This window comes from Anabrus simplex, chromosome 3 (assembly GCF_040414725.1).
Source record: "Anabrus simplex isolate iqAnaSimp1 chromosome 3, ASM4041472v1, whole genome shotgun sequence".
Taxonomy (NCBI): Eukaryota; Metazoa; Arthropoda; class Insecta; order Orthoptera; family Tettigoniidae; genus Anabrus; species Anabrus simplex.
Genome location: NC_090267.1, coordinates 500,967,474 through 500,989,840, shown reverse-complemented (window position 1 = coordinate 500,989,840; position 22,367 = coordinate 500,967,474). Strand labels below are relative to the sequence as shown.

At 39.6% G+C, this 22,367-nt stretch overlaps 2 protein-coding genes across 3 annotated transcripts in view; one reads left to right on the top strand and one right to left on the bottom strand.

Annotated features, from left to right (window-relative positions):
• The window catches only part of LOC136867479 (uncharacterized), a 1,202,473-nt gene that overhangs the window by 177,603 nt on the left and 1,002,503 nt on the right, over positions 1-22,367 (top strand). The gene's annotated exons all lie outside the window — the stretch shown is intronic.
• Positions 12,787-22,367, bottom strand: part of LOC136867478 (trypsin-1) — a 52,101-nt gene continuing 42,520 nt past the window's right edge. For both annotated transcript variants that reach the window (XM_067144687.2, XM_067144686.2), the window contains one exon: positions 12,787-13,038. In XM_067144687.2, coding sequence (XP_067000788.2) covers positions 12,889-13,038 — 150 coding nt within the window. In that variant the 3' untranslated portion in view covers positions 12,787-12,888. The remainder of the gene's footprint in view (positions 13,039-22,367) is intronic.

Sequence of the window (22,367 nt, the reverse complement as noted above, 5' to 3'; positions counted from 1 at the left end):
CGCCGGGGTCATCCGCGGTCACCTCCTGGGGAGGGGGTTGGTTATCCTAAATCGGCATATGCAGGTGGATTTGGATCTCTTGCTTTATCCTACTTAATACACTGGCAATACACATTCATGTGTCGTATTCTGAACTCCTATCGTTCGGTGATCATGGAAATATCACTTAATTTCTGTCCTCCACCTTTCGCGCGCTAACTCGGCGTCCCTGATGGCGTGCTCATCTCGACCAATGGCGAGATAGCGTGGGTCATTTCCACGAATTCATTACTTTAATTTATTACGATTACAATTAATCAACATGGGAAAGATATCACAAAAATCCCCTCTATTCAATTATGTGGTTGGAATAATTTAATTATTGTTATTGGAGAAGCTAACTGGAGTTCACTCTGAGTTTTTCTTATGTTGGTTTATCTGCGGGCCTATGATAAATTTTCTCATTGGTCAACATCGCTTCGGTTAGTTTGAAATCTCTTCCTTGTAACGTTGACAACACCAAATGCCTCGGGCGCGGAAAAACTGGTACGTCATATTCCCGGTATTGGTGATACATCTGCTCGCCCTTGGTCCGAAATATATACTCTTTCACTTCCTCGTAGTAATTATTCTGTTGTTGTGAGCTCTAGATTTAATCCTCTTAGCTTCTGGCCAAGAAACATTTTCCCCCTAATGACAAGCTTACTGTGGCGACGGTTTGTCGCGATCACGCCGGGCTATGTTGAAATTCCCCCGTCCACACAAAACTGACACTGTATTTCATTTAATATTTCTATATATCTGTATTTATCTTCAAAAAGAACAAATCATGAAACTAGGGCCTATCTCATCAGGGTACAGTATTTAACCTTAATTGGTTAATTCCATTGGCCCGGGGGCTGGGTGTATGTGACGTATTCAGCATTAGAAATCATCCTAGGTAGGGCCCTCATCTTCATAGACATGCAGGTCGCCTAATAGGCCCACACCAGGCCTCTCCGGAGGCCATACGCCATTATTATAGTGGAATAAAATCGTAATGAATTATTCCACGCTGCTTGCTGACCTCATCAGACGTCAGACTTCCGTGTTCGAGTCTCAACTGAACTTCAAGAACAGTCAACCGCCGTGGGATAACGTGGTACCTTAGTGCTCAGAGGAGTTCCATGGTGAGGGGGAAGGAGCAAAACAACGTGGGTCATCACTGACGCCGAAGCCGAGGGACTGCGTCATTACCTACCTCTGCCTGGACTGCTCATCTGTAAAATGTGATGTTACTTGTTTAAATTGAATAAACGCAAGGTTCAACTTAATAGGAACTTATTATACTACTTTTCTCTCTCTAATTTTCGCAGCATGGACCGTGCACGCCCTGGCGTCAACCCATGCTCTCCGCTGATTTAAAGTACGGTTATAATATAAAATCCCTATTCTGGTTGTCATTCACAGCGTTATTGAGAAAACTAAAATGATTCAAGGTCTGTAATTGGTACCAGTAATGAAATGTCGTATTGCTTTTAGTGCCGGGATATCACAGGATGGGTTGGGCTGGCCAGGTGCAGGTCTTTTGATTTGACTCCCGTAGGGGACCTAGGCGTCGTGATGAGGATGAAATGATAATGAAGACAACACATACACCCAGCCCCCGTGCCAGTGGAATTAACCAATTATGGTTAAGCCAACGAGTAGGACATTGGTACCAGTTATAGACTGTTATATCTTCTTTACAAGAAACATACAATGAATCTGCCACACGCACGACTTTTATACTTTTTTAAAAAATTTTCAGTTTTATCATCGCAACTATATCTATCGGCGTGAGCTTCAACACTGTACTCCTGACTTCTGTTGCCTTCCACCTGGTACCAGACATGGGTTATAAGAACAATGCAATGTTGCTGTTTAGCGATAATTGCTATCTTCTAGAAAATAAATGAATCACTTTTTCCATTTCAGGGTATGAAAACACATTATCTCGATCCCTAGACACAATGGTAAACAGTTTGTCTGTCGCCATGGTGGTTAAGGCGTTTACGACATGGTGTGACACCATGGTAAGCCGGTTCGAGTTCCATTGGTTGAAAAAAATGTTACCATCAGAATGTTAGTCGGCAAGATAAGGAAAGTGGTGGTATCCAATTTATAATCACTAGATTTCGTGCCAAAATCCTGGATTAAATTCCAAAAGCTCTCCGCAGTGCTCATATGGAGTGAGGGCATATGCCGCTGTTGATGGTGATTCGTCCATCTGATGGCGACATAAAGTCTTCCGCAGACCCCTTTGTGCTATTCGACATGAGTAGGATATGTGCCGGCACCGGGTGTTACCTTCTCCCTTCCTGCTTTCATATACCATGTCGTTCATTTCATCCCATTAACTGCTCTGACAAGGTTGACATGAAGAAGGGCATCCGGTCGTGAGAGCTCGCTACGACGATTCGTCTCAGTTTATACCTGACACCTAACATGTTTACTAATACTTTGTTGCCATGACAGAAGGATTTTATATTTCTTAAATTTCTGGCAGTACCGGGAATCGAACCCAGACCCCCAAGGGCGGCAGCTAATAACACTAACCGTTACGCTACGGAGGCGAATAATAATAATAATAATAATAATAATAATAATAATAATAATAATAATAATAATAATAATAATAATAATAATAATAATAATAATAATAATAATAATAATAATAATAATTTTTTAATGGCGTGTGGCCTCCGAAGAGGCCAAGTGCAGGTCTTTCGAGTTGACGCCGCATAGGCGACCTGCGCGTCTATGAGAATGGGGCCCTACCTATGATGAATTCTAATGCTGAAGACGACACACACACCCAGCCCCCGAGCCATTGGAATTAACCAATGAAGGTTAAAATCCCCGACCCGGCCGGGAATCGAACCCGGGACCCTCTGGACCAAAGGCCAGCACGCTAACCATTTAGCCATGGAGCCGGACATAATAATAATAATAATAATAATAATAATAATAATAATAATAATAATAATAATAATAATAATTCTACCGGGAGGTACACCTCAACGCCGCGCATTCAAAATTAGCGCATAAGTGAACTCCTCTATCGAACTAAGGTGGAAACTACTACAAAAGTAATTTAGAACTTTAATCAGAAGATGTCACCACCGAAATATTATGTAAATTTGTTATTGTGCAATTTCCTGACCTGAGTGAAATTCTCCTTGTTTTGTTTGCCATTTATCAAGAAGTTTGGACATTCTTCCATAGATGATTCTACCAAAAACCTATGATCATGCACCCTGGTGTGAGGTGTAAGAAGTTATAATTTAAAGAAGTTTGGTATTTCTATGTTTTTGTAACTGATTGATTTTCATTCATTTTTGAGTTGACAATACTCCCTTTCCTTTCCGCCAGTTTTGAATTCAGCCAATCACTAATTTCTGTAATTAAATTTCAACCTATCACAGGCTTCTTGTTCGATTCTGAGTGTAACTTTGAAATTGACCAATTAAATTGAGAGGGAGTGGTTGGGTTAGTCTTGAATGATCTCGAACCTTCCCTGAAGGTTTATAAACTGCGTCTTTTCACGTTTCTTGGCCAATTGATCGTCGTCTTCCTGAGAGTGTGTGTGGTTAAGCAGGAGGCGGGCGACCTCTTTCGTCGCAGCCACTTAACTTCATTCTTTCTTGCTACCTCCGCAGTTTAATCCGAGGGAAAGGTCCGAATCTTTAGTTATGTAGCAAACTCTTCTAAAATGTAACTTTCTTCCGTCTAATGTAAAAATTTCATAAAATCTTTAAATCGGGGATAGAGAGTGATGTACCCTCTCAAGCTCCCCTTCATTTTGGTTTGAGGTGACTACGTTTTGTAACTGTTTTTCCTTCTGTAATGTGTTAAAGTAATTTCTATATGAGTCACCTCAGTAGTTTGGGAATAGTCCCTGTTCCATCGGCCTAGAGCCCCTTAGGTTGTTTTAGTGTTCATATCTAGGAGTGCAAGTATACGCCTCCATTCAGTTTGTGTTTCGGGCCATTTACTTAACCTGTTCTTTCCCGCAAAGGCCCTGTAGTTTGGGTACTAGATACCCCTGTATAACATTACCTTTCAATTTATAAGTTGTGTCTTGATGAGCGAGTGATTGTAATTTTCGGATATTGCCTTGAATAGGCTAGAAAAAACTGAGAGCCTGTTAGCTCTTTTCCCAATCTTGTTTAATGATTGCTACTTGTACCTGTAAAGTTGTTTTAAAAAATTGTTAAGTTTGAAGTTCTAAAGAAATATACTCTTTGTTAAAGTTTTAAATTAACTTTGGTATTGTAGATAGACCCATTCACCCCGGCACCTTCTTTCACCTCTTTCTGCTCCTCGGGTGTCCCCGTAACAGTAATAATAATAGGAAGTCATTTATAAATGTTGTATACTTTACTCCAGCATCATTTTTAACATTTTGTTCAACTGTAGAAAGCACTGACTATTTTATGATTTCGGACTGCATTATCGCGGGTGATTTCAATCATCCTGAAGTAAATTGTACCGTTTATTCTTTTACAGAAGGAACTGTGACTGGAAAAAAGACTGGGTCAATTGATATCATATTTAGGTTTAACGTCATACAGTAATATTTTAAATTGCAATTTTTCTACAATTGGCTTTACGTCGCACTGACACAGATAGGTCCTATGGCGACGATGTGATAGGAAAGGCCTATGAGTGGGAGGGAATCGGCGTTTGCCTGGTGTGAACATGAGAAACCACGGACAACCATTTTCAGGGCTGTCGACAGTGGTATTCGAACCCACTATCTCTTTGGTGCAAGCTTGAAGCTGCGCGCCCCTAACCGCACGGCCAACTCGTCCGGAAATTACAATTCTAGAACGCTGGATCTTATACTGGCCCTTTTCATAGTTGACGTGGAACGTGAGGAATTTGCTCATGTATTTGAAGATTTGCATCAACCCTCCACTCTGTTTATCATTACCTCCAAATAAAGAGATGTTCATTGCCAAAAAATATAAATCGAGTATACTACGATTTCAAGAAAGCGGATTTTCTACAACTGTATTATGAGTTAAGAGTTATTGATTGGAATCCGTTATATACGTATCGAGACGTAGATCAGGCTGTGGATTTCTTTTACTCGTCGATATATAGATGCTTCGATAATTGCATACCTATGGGATATGTCATTAAAAAGTCATAATTTTTAGTCTGGTTTAATTGCAATATCATTCAGATAACCAAAAAAAAGGAAGTGTACCATAAATAGGACGTTCATCAGGCAATATGATGATATATTCAAATAGCTCAGATCTGAATTGAAAGTAAAAATAAATTCCGCGTATCGAGATTACATCAGCTAACTAGAGATCGCTTTAAAATATGATATAACACATTTCTGGAGGCAAGGTAAACGTAAGCCGCTCATGAGATCAGGAGGAACTACGTTTGAGTATAATGGTGAGAGCTACGAGGGCGGTAATGTTGTTCATGGTTTTGGTCGATAATTTTCGTCAGTTTCTCGCCAGATGAGATTATAATTACATATTGGATAATTTGGCTTCGGATGACATTCCCCTATTTCCCTCTGTTTACATATTACATGTCAGTGAGATATCTGTTCAAGAGGTGAAAAACGCTATTAATGGTAAACTAAAGCCTAAAAGATCCAGTGGTCCGGATGCATACCACTGTACAAAATTAGGGATTGTACCTATTTATTGGCTAATCAATTAACTTTGATTTTTAATCTTTCATTTCGTAATTCATCCTTTCCTGAGAAATGGAAAATAGCTAATGTTACACCCATTTTTATGAAAGTCAGGTTTTTAATGGTACCTAATTATCGTGCAGTGTGCATTATCAACGTCAGGTAAGGTATATGAACATATATTGTACAATAAGTTTTATAACCATGTTAAGATTGCGTTAACAGATTTTCAACATTTATTTGTTCCCTAACAGATCAGTTATAACCAATCTTTTGATTTGTACTAAAAATTTGCATGATACCATTAATACCAAAGAAAAGACTGATTTTGTTTATATGGATTTAGAAAAAGCATTCGATAAAATCGTCCATATAATTTGAATTACAAAATGTATAAATTTTATTTTTGTAAGCAGTTGTTGCAGTTAATGTGTTCGTACTTAATAAATCGGCAGCGGTTTGTTTCTCTTAACGATGAAATGCTCAAATTTTTATAATTCCTTCTGGGGTACCGCAAGGTTCTAATCTTGGACCTCTTTGGTTTTTAATTCTAATTAATGATTTACCACACAATATTTGCCACTCTAACTGTTTACTTTTTGCAGATGATTTGAAATTTTATAAATCCATTAGCGACCACAAAGACCAGGATGAGTTACAAAAGGACATTGATAAAGTAATTTCTTGGTATGATATTAATAATTAATATTTGAATAACAGTAAATGTAAATTCACATGTTTACTAGAAGGAAGGAATTTGAAGTCTCAGTATCATATACGCGGGACAAATTTGGATAGGGTTCTAATTTTTAAGGACCATGGTATAATTTTTGACGGTGAGCTAACGCTCAACGGTCATATCAAACAACAACAAAGAATGCTAACTGAATGCCAGGATTGTTTATAAGAAACTCGAGGCCTTTTATCCAGCCCTCTGTACTGAATAAAATAAATGTTACCCGAGTAAGGAGCATACTGGAATATTCTGTAATAAATTGGAGCCCGTATACAAAGCAACAAGTGAATTCTCTTGAAACTATACAAAACAACTCCCTGCCTTATCTTTGTTTCAAAGCTTGTAATACTTTTTGCGTTGTAGACAGTTATTGAGGAATATATATCATTTTCTTTCATTGAAAATCAGGCGGTCCTTAATTTCTATACAAATACTAAGAAAAACTCTAATAGGACAATTCGCTTCTTTTGACCTGTTAGGCCGCATTTCATTCCATCTATCGCAGAAAAGATCACGTCAACACCAATTATTTCACGTTCAAAGGTCACAAATATTGTTTCAGTCAAATTGAGCTTTCGTAAAATCACAACGCATTAAAACACAGTAACAAAAGAAGCCGATATATGCACCGAATTGGATAATGAATTCATTAAAAAAATAGAAGCCTGCCTTTATAATGTGTACATTTTTGATAATTATTCCTTTCTGGTATTCATCATATTTCCCCGTGTACTTATTTGTGTTTTACGTTTGTTTGGTTTTAGCATTGTCTTTTGCTTTGAATTACCGTGTAATTTCTTAGCGCATTTTTCATTTCTTTTAAATTGCAAATGGTGCCATATATAATGTTAATATTCATTTTGCTTTTGTTTGTTTATTGTTGACTTTTAAAATTGTTTTTGTTAAATTTTAACTTTATAGTTGTTGTTGTTGTTTGATTTATCAGTCCGTATAAAGGTTTGATGCAACTCTCCATGTCCCCCTGTCCTGAGCTAAACTTTTCATTTCTACACAAATGCTGCATCCTACATCTGCTCTAATCTGCTTGTCATATTCATACTTTGGTCTACCCCTACCGTTCTTACCCCCCTACATTTCCCTCAAAACCCAACTGCGCAAGTCCTGGTTGTCTTAAGATGTGTCCTATCATTCTATCTCTTCGTCTTGTCAAATTTAGCCACAATGATCTCCTCTCACCAATTCGATTCAGTATCTCTTCATTCGTGATTCGATCTATCCATCTCACCTTCAGTATTCTTCTGTAACACCTCATTCCAAAAGATTCTCTTGTCTTTTTTCTGAGCGAGTTATCGTCCATGTTTCACTTCCATAGAATTCCACGCTTCAAACGAAAGTCCTCAAAAACATTTTTCTAATTCCTATGTCGATGTTCGAAGTGAGCAAATTTCTTTTCTTAAGAAAGGCCTCCCTTGCTTGTGCTAGTCTGCATCTTATGTCTTCCTTACTTCTGCCATCGCTAGTTATTTTACTACTCAAGTAAGAATATTCATCCATTTCCATTAAGACGTAATTTCCTAATCTAATATTTCCCGCATCACCTGACTGCGTACGTCTACACGCCATTAGATTTGTTTTGGACTTCTTTATTTTCATCTTGTTCTCCTCACCCAAGGCTCCGTCCATACCATTCAGCAACTATTCCAGAACTTTTGCAGTCTCAGATAAAATAACAATATCATAGGAAAATCTCAGGGTTTTTATTTACTCTCCTTGTGTTGTGATTCACTTTTCAAAGTCTTGTTTGATTTCCATTACTGCCTGTTCTATATAAACATTGAAAATGAGCAGGGCGGGGGGGGGGAGGCAAAGTTCAGCCTTGCCTCACCCCTTTCTGGATTGCTGCTTCTTTTCAGAGCCCTCGATTCTTATCACTGCAAACTGATTTTTATATAGATATTAGATAATTCTTCTTTCTCCGTACCTGATCCCGTTCACCTTCAGAATCTCAAATAGCTTGGTCCAATCAACATTATCAAATGCCTTTTCTAGTTCTACGAACGCCATATATGTGGGCTTATCCTACTTAATTTGATCCCCTAGGATCAGACGTAAAGTCAGGATTGCTTCACGTGTTCCTACATTTCTCCTGAAGCCAAACTGATCTTCTCCCAACTAATTTTCAACTTGTCTTTCCATTCTTGTATAAATAATACGTGTTATAAAATTGCAGGCGTGAGATTCTAAACTAATGATGCAGTAGTTTTCATACTTGTCAGCACCGGCTTTCTTGGGAATAGGTACAACTTTCTGCGGAAAATCGTATGGTACTTCTCCTGTCTGACATCTTGCACACTAAATGGAATAACCTCTCCATGCTGGTTTCTCATAGAGCAGTCAGTAATTCAGAAGGAACGTCATCAATTCTAGGTACTTTGTTCCTAGTACTCCCTCAAAGTTCTGTCGAATTCTGAACTCAAAATTGGGTCACCCATTTCATCAGCATCAACAGCCTGTTCTTGTTCCAGAACCATATCATCTACGTCCTTACCTTGATACAACTGTTGGATATACTTTATTCATATAGACTGATCATGAATGTTGAGAAGGTACTTACATACATACATACATACATACATACATACATACATTACATACATCATCATTATAGACTGTTATGCCTTTCAGCGTTCAGTCTGCAAGCCTCTGAGAATTTACTAAACGTCGCCACAATCCTTGATTTGCAACTAGTGTTGTGGCCTCATTTGGGTACTTAACTGGGTGTAAAACCTGTGTACTTTCAGATAAATGAATATCTGAAAAATTGGCAAAATAAACCAAATTACAAACATCGGACCCTCTAGAACTTCATTTATACACTGTAGTTTAGTTTCATTTCAAAGCTTCTTAATTCGTTACTACCGTTCTGCGTATACAAATATCTAGATAAATTAAGTTATAGGGGATCGGGTGTCTGTAATTTCCCTCGATTTGCCAATTTTTAGATTACTATCCGTTTTAATTCAACTGAAGACCGTATGAGAGGGTTTTACGAGTAGCTTTCGAATCTGCCCTTCAGTTTGTCTGTCTGTCTGTTCCATCATCACGGTGAAAGGGCTGAAGAGATCTGGGCCAAACTTCATATTTAGAGGATGTTCGTCCTAGAGCAGTTTTAGATATGCATATAATTTAAAATTCGTTGAACATACCGGGGGTTGATACGAAAATTAGAACAGATTTTATCAACTTACTCTCATACTACTGATTTTTTCTAAATCCCGTACACCGTATGTGAAGTTCCTCTTGGTTTTAAACAATTATCGTATTGTAAATAATTTCGCTTACCCTTCAAAGGACGGGAAAAATGTACTGTCTTCTGCGGGTTTCATGCTCTGCAATATGGATGTATACAGGTATGTTCCAGAATAGCTCCCAACGAAACTTGGTACACATATGACTTACCATCTGGAAAAAGAACACTATTGGAGATGAAACGCCCCAACGCCACGCTCGGGGTGGGGAAAGGGAGAGGAAAAATGGAAAATAACTCATATTAATGTCGAATGCATTGTTATGAGCCGCTCTGGATACCGTTTACGTCCACTTTCGGCCTCTATTGAGACGGAGACCTGAAGGGGCTTGAAAGTCAACACTGTAAAATGATCGAGATTAGTGCTGAAGGTGGCAAGGCTGATTGGTGACAGTCTCATTAATAGTTGAAATAGTGTACGTCATATCTATAGCACGACGGGTATATACGTATTGTTATCAGTTTTTTTGAAAAGATCAGATACTTCCCAGTCAATTCGAGCTTCCACAAGGAGGAAGTTGTACTCGAAAATTAAATAATTTAAAACTTGAAATCAAACACATCTAAATAACACTAAACTACATACATACTACTGCATAATAGATCCTAAAGTATCAATCTACATCTCAAAAAAGAAAATATAAAATATAAACCTCATACATAACTACATACATACATGCATACATTATCATTATAGACTGTTGTGCCTTTCAGCGTTCAGTCTGCAAACCTCTGTGAAATTAATAACCGTCGCAATATTCCCCTATTTGAAACTAGTGCTGTGGCCTCATCGAGTTCTATAAATCGTTAGAAACTGAGTCTAACCATCGTAGGCTTGGTCTACCTCTACTTCTCTTATCCTCCATAACAGAGTCCATTATCCTCCGAGGTAACTTATCTTCCTCCCTTCGCGTCACATGTCTCCACCATCGAAGCCGGTTTATGCGTACAGGTTCATCCATCAAGTTCATTCCTAACTTAGCCTTTTTCTCCTCACTCCGAGCACCCTCCTGCCATTGTTCCCACCTGTTTTACCAGCTATCATTCTCGCTACTTTCATGTCTGTTTCTTCTAACTTATGAATAAGATATCCTGAGTCCACCCAGCTTTCGCTCCCGTAAAGCAAATTTGGTCTGAAAACAGACCGATGTAAAGACAGTTTCGTCTGGGACCTAAATCCCTTCTTACTGAATACTGTTGATCGCACAGCAAGCCCACTGCATTAGCTTTACTACACTTTGATTCAATCTCAATTACTATATTACCATCCAGGGAAAACATATAATCTAAGTAACTTACTTGAAATTGTCGACCTGTTCTAGCTTTTTATTACGAATCTGACATTAAATTCTGTTGAATTTCTTACCTACTGACATCAATTTAGTTTTCGAAAGGCTCATTTTCATACCATACTCATTGCACCTATTTTCAAGTTGGAAGATATTAGACTGCAGGCTTTCGGCACAATCTGACATTAAGACCAAGTCGTCAGCATAGGCCTGACTGCTTACTACATTTCCACTTAACTGAATCCCTCCCTGCTATTTCAAACTTTCAGCAGGTGATCCATGTAAACTACGAACAGGAAAGGTGAAAAATTACAGCCTTGTCTAACCCCAGTATGTACCCTGAACCAATAACTCATTCTACGATCAATTCTTACTGAAGCCCAATTGTCAACATAAATGCTTTTTGATCGATTTTAATAATCTACCCTTAATTCCATAGTCCCCCTGTATGGCGATCATCATTTCCCTCGGTACCCTGTCATACACTTTCTCTAGATCTACGAAACATAAACACAGCTGTCAATTCGCCTCGAACACAAACTGAATGGAGGCGAATACTTGCACTCCTAGATATAAACGCTTAAAACCTAAAGGGCACTAGACCGATGAAACAGGGGCTGTTCCCAAACTACTGAGGTGGCTCGTATAAGTATAAATTAATGCAATACGAAAAGGAAGAAAAACAGTTACAAAACGTAGTCACCTCAAACCCAGATGAAGGGGAGCTCGAGAGGTACATCACTCTCTATCCCCGATTTACAGTTAAAGATTTTATGAAGTTTATACATTAGCCGGCAGAAAGTTACATTTTTAGAAAAGTAGGTTACATCGTTAACGATACGGACCTTTCCCTTGGGTTAAACTGCGGAGGTAGCTACAACAAGAAAGATGGCTTGCCGATACCCAGGTGAAAGTCGCCCGGACCCCTCCCCCCTCCCCCCCATCGAGTACTCAGAGATACACCTCTCCCGCTACTATGAGAGGGGTAGTCGTGGTGAGGTTCGCCGAAGATTAGAAGGATATGTGCAGTCCCCAGATGAGTTGGCGGTGGGGTCACCGCACTTCAGCCTTCTAGCAGTTCTAGCTGCCTACAAAAAGGCCGCCCGCCTCCTGATTTGACACACACACACTCAGTAAGATGACGATCAATTGGCCAAGAAACGTGAAAATCCGCAGTTTATAAACCCATAGGGAAGGTTCAAGACCATTCAAGGTTAAACTAGCCACACCCTCTCAAGTTTATTGGTTAATTTCAAAGTTACACTCAGAATCGAAGAAGAAGCCGGTGATAGGTAGAAAATTAATTACAGAAATTATAGATTGGCTAGATTCAAAACTGGCGGAATTAAAAAGGAAATATTGCCAACCCAAAAATAAATGAACATCAATCAGTAAGAAAACAAACTTTTGAATACAAAACTTCTTTGAATTATAAGTTCTTACACCTCGCACCAGGGTGCATTATCATAGTTTTTAGTAGTGTCATCTGTGGAAAAATGTCCAAACTTCTTGATGGATAGCGAGCAAAACTGGTAGAAACACAGTCATTTCAGGAAACTTCACAATAACAAAATTACATCTTATTTCTGTGGTGACATCTTCGGAGTAAATTTCTAAGTTGGTGTAGTTTGTGTTTCGCTGTTTTTCCAATAGAGGAGTTCATTTAGGCGCTAGTTTTAAATGTGCGGCATTGATGTACCTCTCGGTACAATTATTATTATTATTATTATTATTATTATTATTATTATTATTATTATTATTATTATTATTATTATTATTATTAAAGTTCAATGATTTTAGGGATAGAAAGGGCTTCAGTAAATGAAAATTTAATGTAATGAAATGAAATGAAAGTTTAATACTCTAGCACTCAATAAATTTACAACCATAATACTTCTTTTGCATTACATTATCCTCAGTATATGAAGTTTCAAACACCACTATTCTGATGTATCCAGGCTCTGAAGTAAGCGACTCTGGTGAACGCACTTAATGTACTTGGCGGGTTGCATTCACTTGGACCGAACGAGGCAATTCCAACCAGTACGCCATTTTTGAACATAGGGCCACCAGAGTCTCCCTGAAAGAAGAAAAAGACCAATAAATTACGAATAAGATATTTTCTGTATAAACATTATTTTGCGACATTCAAATACATGAATAAGCTTTCAATAGAATGCCTGCTACTGACACTGATCACAGGTGGCAAAAATAATAGGGCCCGCTTTCTAGAATCTAAGTTACTTCAACTGCTGCTATTCCGAGACAGGTAATGTTAAATGTTGTTCGATCACGGTCTGATATCTATAGTTATAATAGGCAAATTCTTCATGTTATATCGTAGCACAGTCGGGATAAGGATTCATTAAACCGTGCGATCGAATACAACCTAATGGTGTTAAGAGAGAGAAAATATACTGGTATAGCTCCTGTCCCCTTTATGATTCCAGGAGGAGGCTCTACTGGAGTGGGAACTTCTTCTGTAGAAGTAAAGATGACTTTATGAGAAAAGATTGCTCTTTTACAATCCCGACATTAATTTCTCACTCTAAAGACTAATGACTCTTCTATACGTTCCATCTTATAAAATTCTCTAGGAATGGAACATCGAGATCTCAAATTAGTGAACCTTGAACAATACCTCACGGTCCGGTCGTGGCCAGGAAAACTAACAAGTGCCTTCAGTGTAGCACTGGTATGAAAGGGATACCTTTCACCTTTTGTCTATAATTGGCGTCATTATCCCTTACAATATAGCTACAAATAAAAAGAAAACAATGATAATCTCAACTATTTGATTTTTGTATTTTTTAATTTTTTCGAATAAACCAAAGGATATTACTGCGGTCTGCCTTAGGAAATTCCAACAATTAAAAGTTCAAAGAAAAAGCCACGATTCAATATTTCGATAATTTTCTCCTTACTCGATCGTATATTGCAGTCTATTAAGCATGGAATATATTACTGTAGTTTTTCAAATATTAACTTTTTACACCCACGGCATCCCAGGCATTCTAGACAAAACTCCACAAATCATCAAAATGTTTTCTAGGCGGATTGGACCAGTTATTTCGTATATGCTTCGTTACTTGTGCCTACATATTCCCAATTTATTTCAAGTGAACGTGAGGTCAACCTACCAATTAGATATACTGCCTCCTCACAAACCTGGTTTGAATCAGTTCACATGTGTGCTGTAGATGATTATCCTGCTGAGATTGAAGAATTTCGGTAGCATAAAGAACCTACAGCGTTGCAAAGACCGTTGGTATTTCTGTTGATTCATTTTCCTGCGAACGCGATGGGTTGTGCCCAATCCATGACGAGAAATCCACCGCAACGCGACACAGACACTCCACCAACATGGAAACGAATAACGGAGTATTCTTCTTCTTCTTCTTCTTCATGTGCCATGTCTTCGCAGAACGTTGGCGATCAGTAGCATGATCTGTTGTTTGTTCATAGCTGTTCTGAACAGAGTAAGCTTTGTCACCCCAAACCACTGGCTCAAGTTGCCGAGCCATGATGTCCTACTTCTCCCTGGACCACGTTTTCCATTAATTTTCCCTTGGAGTATTACTTGCAGAAGGTGGTATTTACAGTTCCGCATCATATGAACAAAGTATCCCAGCTTCCTTCTATTGATGGTAGTGAGAACTTCTGTATCTTTGTTCATACGGTGCAAGACGTCTATATTGGTCATTTTAGCTGTCCAAGGTATCTTCAGCTTCCTTCGGTACGTCCACATGTCAAATGTTTGCAACTTCTTGCACGTGGTCTCAGTTAGTGCCCATGCCTCAACGCCATATAACAGAATGCTGAAAACGTAGCACCGGAGTAGACGTGTCCGTAGTGAAATGGAAAGGTCACGGCTTGTCAAAAGTTTTCTAAGTCTCTGAAAAGAAGTTCTGGCCTTCTCAATTCTGCATCGGATCTCGTGACTAAGGTCCCAGTCATCATTGATGTGATATCCCAGGTATTTAAATGTTGCCACTCTTGCGATCTGTTCCTTTGCTGTTGTGAGATTACCCCGAATGCCATCTTCTTTCCTACTTATAACCATCCACTTGGTCTTATTTACATTAACCCTCAAGCCCATTGCGCTGGTGGCTTCAGTGACAGCATTAAGTAGTTCCTGTAGATCCTGGAGATTGGTTGCAAGTAGCACAGTGTCATCGGCGTACCAGATGTTATTTATGATGAAACCATTAACCACAACTCCTTGAGTCTTTTCATAAAGAGCATCTCGAAAAATGATTTCCGAATAATGTTGAAAAGGATGGGGGAAAGAATACAGCCTTGGCGAACTCCTTTCATAATTGAGACTTCTTCCGAGACACGACCATCAACTCTTATGCCAGCACACTGGTTCCAGTAGAGATTACCAATAGTACGAAAGTCCCGTCCATCAAGTCCTAATTCTCGGAGCATGTTCATAAGTTCATCATGGCGGACTGTATCGAAGGCCTTTTCGTAATCGATGAAAAAAACATCTCGGCACTGTTGGACTAATACCTGCAGACTGAATAATACCTCTCTAGTACCAAAACCATGTCTGAAGCCAAACTGTGAGGTTCCGATATTCTCCTCACATTTATGATTAATTCCCGCATGCAAGACTTTCAAGAATACTTTCATAACGTGGCTCATCAAACTAATTGTTCTATATTCATTGCAGAATTTTTCATTGGCTCTCTTAGGCAATATTACGAAAGTCGATCTCGAGAAATTGTTCCACTGCGGTGAATACTGTTGAATAGTCAACTAATAATGAAAGGGTTTTTCTTTCTCAAGTTGTTACAGTATCTCAGCATACATCTCATCAAGGACTGGAGCCTTCCCATTCTTCGCTGTTCTTGTGGCATATTCTACTTCTACGCGTGTGATATCCACACCATCGTCTGCCCAAGCACCATGATCCACATTTCTGCGATCGAAGAAGTGATTTTGTACATATTCCACCCATTCCTTCAGTTTCTCTTCTGTGCTCGCTAAGATGTCACCATTCATATTAAGGGGCACTCCACTACCCTTCTTTTTATATGCACCGGTTACTTGTTTCACTTTCTTGTACATGTTGAAAAACATATTTTGAAATCATCAATTTTATTTCGTTGCATTCCTCAGAGAGTTGTTGTTCTTTTGCATTTTGTTCCCTTTGTCTTATTAAATTCTGCAAGCTTTTGTACTTTACAGGAACTTTGTTTTTAAAAGACCTTCTCTAGTCCATCAGCTTCAGGATTTCTTCTGTCATCAACGGCTTGTTTTCCTTTCTTCCAGTATCCAATAATTTTACTTGACTTACGTCGTTAATTGCACAATTGATGTGATTAAAAGAGCCTTCAACATCATTTACATTAATGCTGTTTTGACCTTCCGTAAGTTTTACACGTAGAGCTGATTGAACTTCATCCTTCAGTGCTTGATCTTGAAGCTTCTGAATCTCAATCCGACTAAAACTCCCCTTTAAATGGCATTTCTTCAGCCTGAGATTCATGGAAGCAAACAGTAGGCTATGGTCTGAGTTGACATCAGCATAAAAGTATGTTTTCACACATTTGATAGAATTTCTGAACCGCTTGTTATTTATGATGTAATCAATCTGGTTCCTAATACTGCTGTCAGCATTAGAGGCGACGTGGACGTGTTTGCTATAATAAGGCCCTCTTCCTGGCACATCTGGACCAGTCGATTACCTAGAGTATTGCTTGCTCCTAATCCGTAGTCACCGACTACATCAGCCCGTCGACCATGGCAGACTTTAGCATTGAAATCGCCCATCACAAAATATTTATCTCAGATGGTTTGGCGTATGACAGAGCTGCTTGGGTTTTCGTGTAAAAATCTTCGACATCAACGTCTGACGCATCACATGTTGGAGCATATACTTGGATGGCATTCACTAAAATTGGCCGTGCATTAAGCTGTAATAAACATACACTATCTGATACTGGTATAAAATTTTTCACAGACTTACTGATGTCTCAGTGTACAATGAAACCCACGCCATTAAGATGGCGAGGATCGTCATTACCAGAATAGTATACCTGATAACCACTGACTACACTCTTTCCTGAATGAGGCCAACGCATTTCGGTAATGCCAAGAACGTCGATCTTGAGTCTCGCCATATCTCTGATGGTATTATGAGTCTCCACTTTGAAACAAGCTGCGAACATTGCACGTTGCTATTCTTCTCATGACTGGCCAGGAGATTCTTAGCACCCCCTGCCCACTGAAGGGTTGCCGGGAAGTGGGGTCCTTGGTTTTATGTTTTCCAGTCATGCTAAAGATTTTCCTGGGGATTAAATACGAGGTGGTTTCCTGTTGCCTTCCTCGCGCAGTTTTGAGACCGCTTACATCACCATTTTCACGTACCCAAATGTGTGTCACATCACCGTATCAGCCGATACCTTGGCTAACGCCAACGTGCACTAATCATGAAGCTGCTGCCCTCCGTCATTATGGATACCAGTGGCATTTCCTCCACTGGGGGACCATATTCCTCCCTTATAAAAGCGGTTGGCCTTTTAGGTAGGTCAGGTGATTTCCCGTCGCCCAACATTCGGCGTTAAGACGCTCCCTGTACGTTCTACTCCATATATCATAACAGATCCTGTGGTCTAGGTAACAGGATATGAATCGTGCTTTCTATGGCAATTTTGCTGAATCGGACAAGAAGGCTGACACTTAGGGCAGGAGTCTATAGATAGATATATCTATCTAGTGTTATCTATGGAATGATTGTAGGAAATTCAATATGGCTGTCAGTTAGGTCGTAAAACTTTCACAAATATAACCCTAATAATAGCAAATGGAAATCGAAAAACTATTAAATAACACCAATACTAGGTCAGCACATCACAACAAGCCACAAACATCCAACAGAAGCATACTCATTGCATTTACTTCGGTATATTATGTAGCAAAACTTCACTGCAACCTTTGTTAGGAGTAGACTCTACTGGAGTGGGAACTTCTTCTGTAGGAGAAAAGGTGACTTTACCTTTTACTCTTTTCCAGTCCCGACATTAATTTCTCAATCTAAAGATTAAAGACTCTTCTATACGTTCCACCTTATAAAATTCTCTAGGAATGGAACGTCGTGATCTCAAATTAGTGCTCCTTCAACGATTCCTCACGGTCAGGTCGTGGCCAGGAAAACCAACGACTGCATTCAGCGTAGCAGTGGTTGAAGGGGATACATTCCAATTTTTGTCGCTAATCTGGCATCCTGTTGTGAGGGTGAAATTTTCTTTCAACCACTCCCATATTTTAGGCAAAATATTCCTGAATGTATATAATCTTGCATCCATCTTTACGCTCTACTTTCTGAAACGTGGAAACGCCTAGCTACTGCGGACGCCGAAAAACTAACTTAAATCGTAAGCCGTAACACATTTCTTTTCTTTACTGCACCAAATTGTAGAGCCATGAAAAACTATCAAAGTTTCAGGTAGAAATAGCGTCGTCGGTTTTCTCGAGGAGTCTTAACCTCTACCCATTCAAGTAATGGCAAAAACTTTACTATGATAAAATTGCACAGTTTAGAATTTAAAATTAATTATTCAACGAGTGCCTAACGTGATGAATGTCACTGTAACACAAAGAAAATATGTTACGAATAAATAAACTCTATTAGCCATAATATACTTTTGGCTACGTATAGAAAGCTGCTGAAAACTGGCAGCAAAGAATTCCTTCGGTATCGATAGAAGAACTGTGTGAGAGTAAAATCACTGTTTCGGTTTCCTGCAAACTCTCCAGTCATTTCCGTGAATTTGACATGATATGAAACTATACGCCTACCTTTGGACAGGTGGATGCTGAATACGAAGTTTCGTTGAAATACCTCCACTAATATTCAATTTACAAGGAATAAACTTTACACGCACCCGCCCTTTAGGTAAGTCCGGTGGGACTTGTACTGAAAAGGTGTCCGTTAATGATACCTCCCTTATTAATCCTCGTAAAAAATGATACACACGAGTAAAATGTTGAGCCGAACACTCTCCCTTACCGACAATCTACGTCACCATAAAACACACACGTCGGGAGATTCGAGACGTGGACCGCGACTAGGAAAGGCCAATGACACAGCCCTGAACTGGAAACGGCCCTCATTTCAATGCAGAACAGGAACGAGACTATGGCTAATAGCAATAAAATTCAAACTAAATTTAAATGAGGGTTTATTGAGATAACAAAATACAAGACAAGAAATGAAGCCAGCAATTAAAAGAAAGGATACGTCCATGTGCAGAGTTCATCCAATTGGAGTCCTAACATTAATGACTGATCACATCTTTTCAAACATCAAGCTTAAATTATTCATACAACGGGCTCACCGTCTCAATTGCAATCTCGCTACATGATGTGGTAATGTGAATACAATCCATACGCATCAACTCGTCCATTCTTTGCGCGCGATTAATAAAATTCTTAACATACGCGTCTATTTTACTTCCACATCGTCTCAACAAGTACCACAGATCAAAGTTCCCACGCAGCAAGGAGAAGAAAAGGAAAAAACCCAGAGAAGGTGAAATAAAATGTGAAAGATCACAACATAGCACAGGTAGAAATTCAAACCCAAAGAGAAATACGGGCATGCACATAGCCTGAATATAAGAAAATTAACATGGCGGCCTCGTGGGCAAGCAAGCGGCCATGACGGAGACCAAGGCAAAATAAATATCACCGTACCGGGAACAAGCATGAGGCTCAGAAACAAAGTCAAAAATATAAATTGAGCTGACCGATACGTCATCCTTTCTCTCCTTCCACTCACCAAAGCACACTCAAACATTCAGACATTGCCGGTATCGGCAAACAATACGAGCAGTTGCTCCAGTTAATAAGTTGAACACCAATTCATATAGTATGACTTTCATGGTCACAAACAAATGTATCACATATGTCAGAGATAGCGTGCACGGCGCAGACAATTAGCAGTAGGATAATAGGGACCCAGTGGTCACGCATAAACCCATCAGCTTACGTACTTCGTACGACACGAATGGATCTCCGCGTCGACACGCAGGGCGTACATTCATTCGATGGCAAAATACTTTACAATGTAGTGCACGTAAAAAAATCAATTAGAGACCCAGCTATGAACACATCACAATCACGTCAACAACAGACACACATCCCATTCTCGCTGTAGAGCGGAAGGATGCATATCAAACCGCCATCATTAAAAGAGGAGAATGGCAAAACAGAACCGTAGAAATAATATTAATACAAGGATTACCATACCTGTAATATCAATAATCAAAACAAGAAGGATGGTAGTATGGGTCAAGTTTAAATCTATTAAAAACCCATTTATGGATTAAAAACGCCACTCCAATCTGCGTGGGGTCCATGTTTATATTCCATACACATATAACAATGCAAAGATTCGCTCCAAAGAGATAAAACAACAGTCTCGCCGAAAGAATGATCTTCCGTGCTCATGACCGAGGGAGGTGCCCTCTCTGGTACAATCATGGAAACACTCAACTCAATAGAGGTGAGGCCGATACAAGCCCTTTGCAATATGCGAAACATCTTTTTATGAACATGCCATTTTAGCATGCTCAAGGTTTAGAAATTGATTTCGTTAAGGCAGGTAGATTTCCATTAGATCTAGTTGTGTATATTTTGTGGGAGTTTCATATAAGCCCCGAGTCATTTCAGGGATTTGGAAATAATATTGGCCCTGAAACCTACCCAAGGACAAGTGTATTCCAAATATGAAGTTTACCAAACCAAACCCCATGGCACTACAGCCCTTAAATGGCCTTTGCCAACCAAGCGGCCGCTGCTAAGCCTGAAGGCCTGCAGATTACAAGGTGTCGTGTGGTCAGCAAGACGAAACCTCTCAGCCGTTATTCTTGGATTTGGAGACCGTGGCCGCTCTCTGACCGTCATATAGATCTTCAATTCTAATCAGGTAGGCTCAGTGGACCTCGAACCAGCCCTCAGGTCCAGGAAAAAATCCCTGACCTGGCCGGGAATCGAACCAGGGGTCTCTGGGTAAGAGGCAGGCACGCTACCCCTACACCACGGGGCCGGCAAATATGAAATTAGGTGGAAATATATCCAGTAGTTTTCAAGTTATAAGAACTCAACCAAACAAACAGACAAACAAACAAACAAACATACAAACAGCCACCAAAGCTAAAAAGTATGCACATGGTCATTATTACACCTGAAACGGATAACTGAAAGAAAATGTATCCAAAATAGTCAATCTACAAACACACGGTCGTTAAGATTTTTATTTATATAGATTTTTACCAGACTATCATGCTACAGCAAACGCTGCTGTGGCCTAGCGACAATCTGTCCATAAAGTCGATCCTATATTTGTGCGGCTTTGCATTTAACGTCATAAAAAATGTTACTCGTCGGATTTCAAACTACTTCCTAGACCGTCTTAAGAGTAGAAAGAACCGATTGTGAAATGTTCAGCGAAATCGGTCCGGTAGTTCTGGAGACCATGCGAGACAAACACACACACATACATAGTTTCACTTTGATATTTATATAGATTGATGAAACTGTTAGTCGCATAGCAGCTCGCTAAGGACGGAATGTATAGAGGGCTAGGGTAAGCCTTTGCTTGCAATCCTTGGTGTGGTCATTTAGTGGTTTCACTTTAGGTTTACTCAAATTTAACTGAACTTAGGGATCTGTCAATATCGCATAATTCAACGGCAGATAAATCCGGAGAGAATAATACAAAAATAAATCAGATCGGTCCAGTAGTACGGACGGAAGGATTTGCCAAAGCTGTTTTAGTAATACACTGACTGACAGAGCAAATGCAACACCAAGAAGGAGTGGTCAGAATTTTATGCCAATTGCAGGGTAGACTGACGTCACTGAGGTATGCTCATGATGAGAAATGCGCCGCTGTGCTGCGCACGTAGCGAAAGATAAATGGGACACGGCGTTGGCGAATGGCCCACTTCGTACCGTGATTTCTCAGCCGACAGTCATTGTAGAACGTGTTGTCGTGTGCCACAGGACACGTGTATAGCTAAGAATGCCAGGCCGCCGTCAACGGAGGCATAATAATAATAATAATAATAATCGTATGACCTCAGCTACCATGTGCAGACATTTCAATTTGACGCCATCTGGCTGTCTGCTCGTCAATTTCGACGTTCCGTTTTACTCTAGGCCCCCACTAGATGGCAGACCGAGTAAACCGAAACTCTCTTGGGCGTCTATGGCTGAGATTTAATGAATTTTGTCGGGTAAACACCAAATGTGTCACCAGAGATCTTTTACATGCCGACATCGTACGACATGGAGCGTCGAATGGACTTTTTTCCGCCCTTCAAAAATCCGACTACCTCTGCCGGGTTTTAACCCGCTATCTTGGGATCCGGAGGCCGACACTCTACCGCTGAT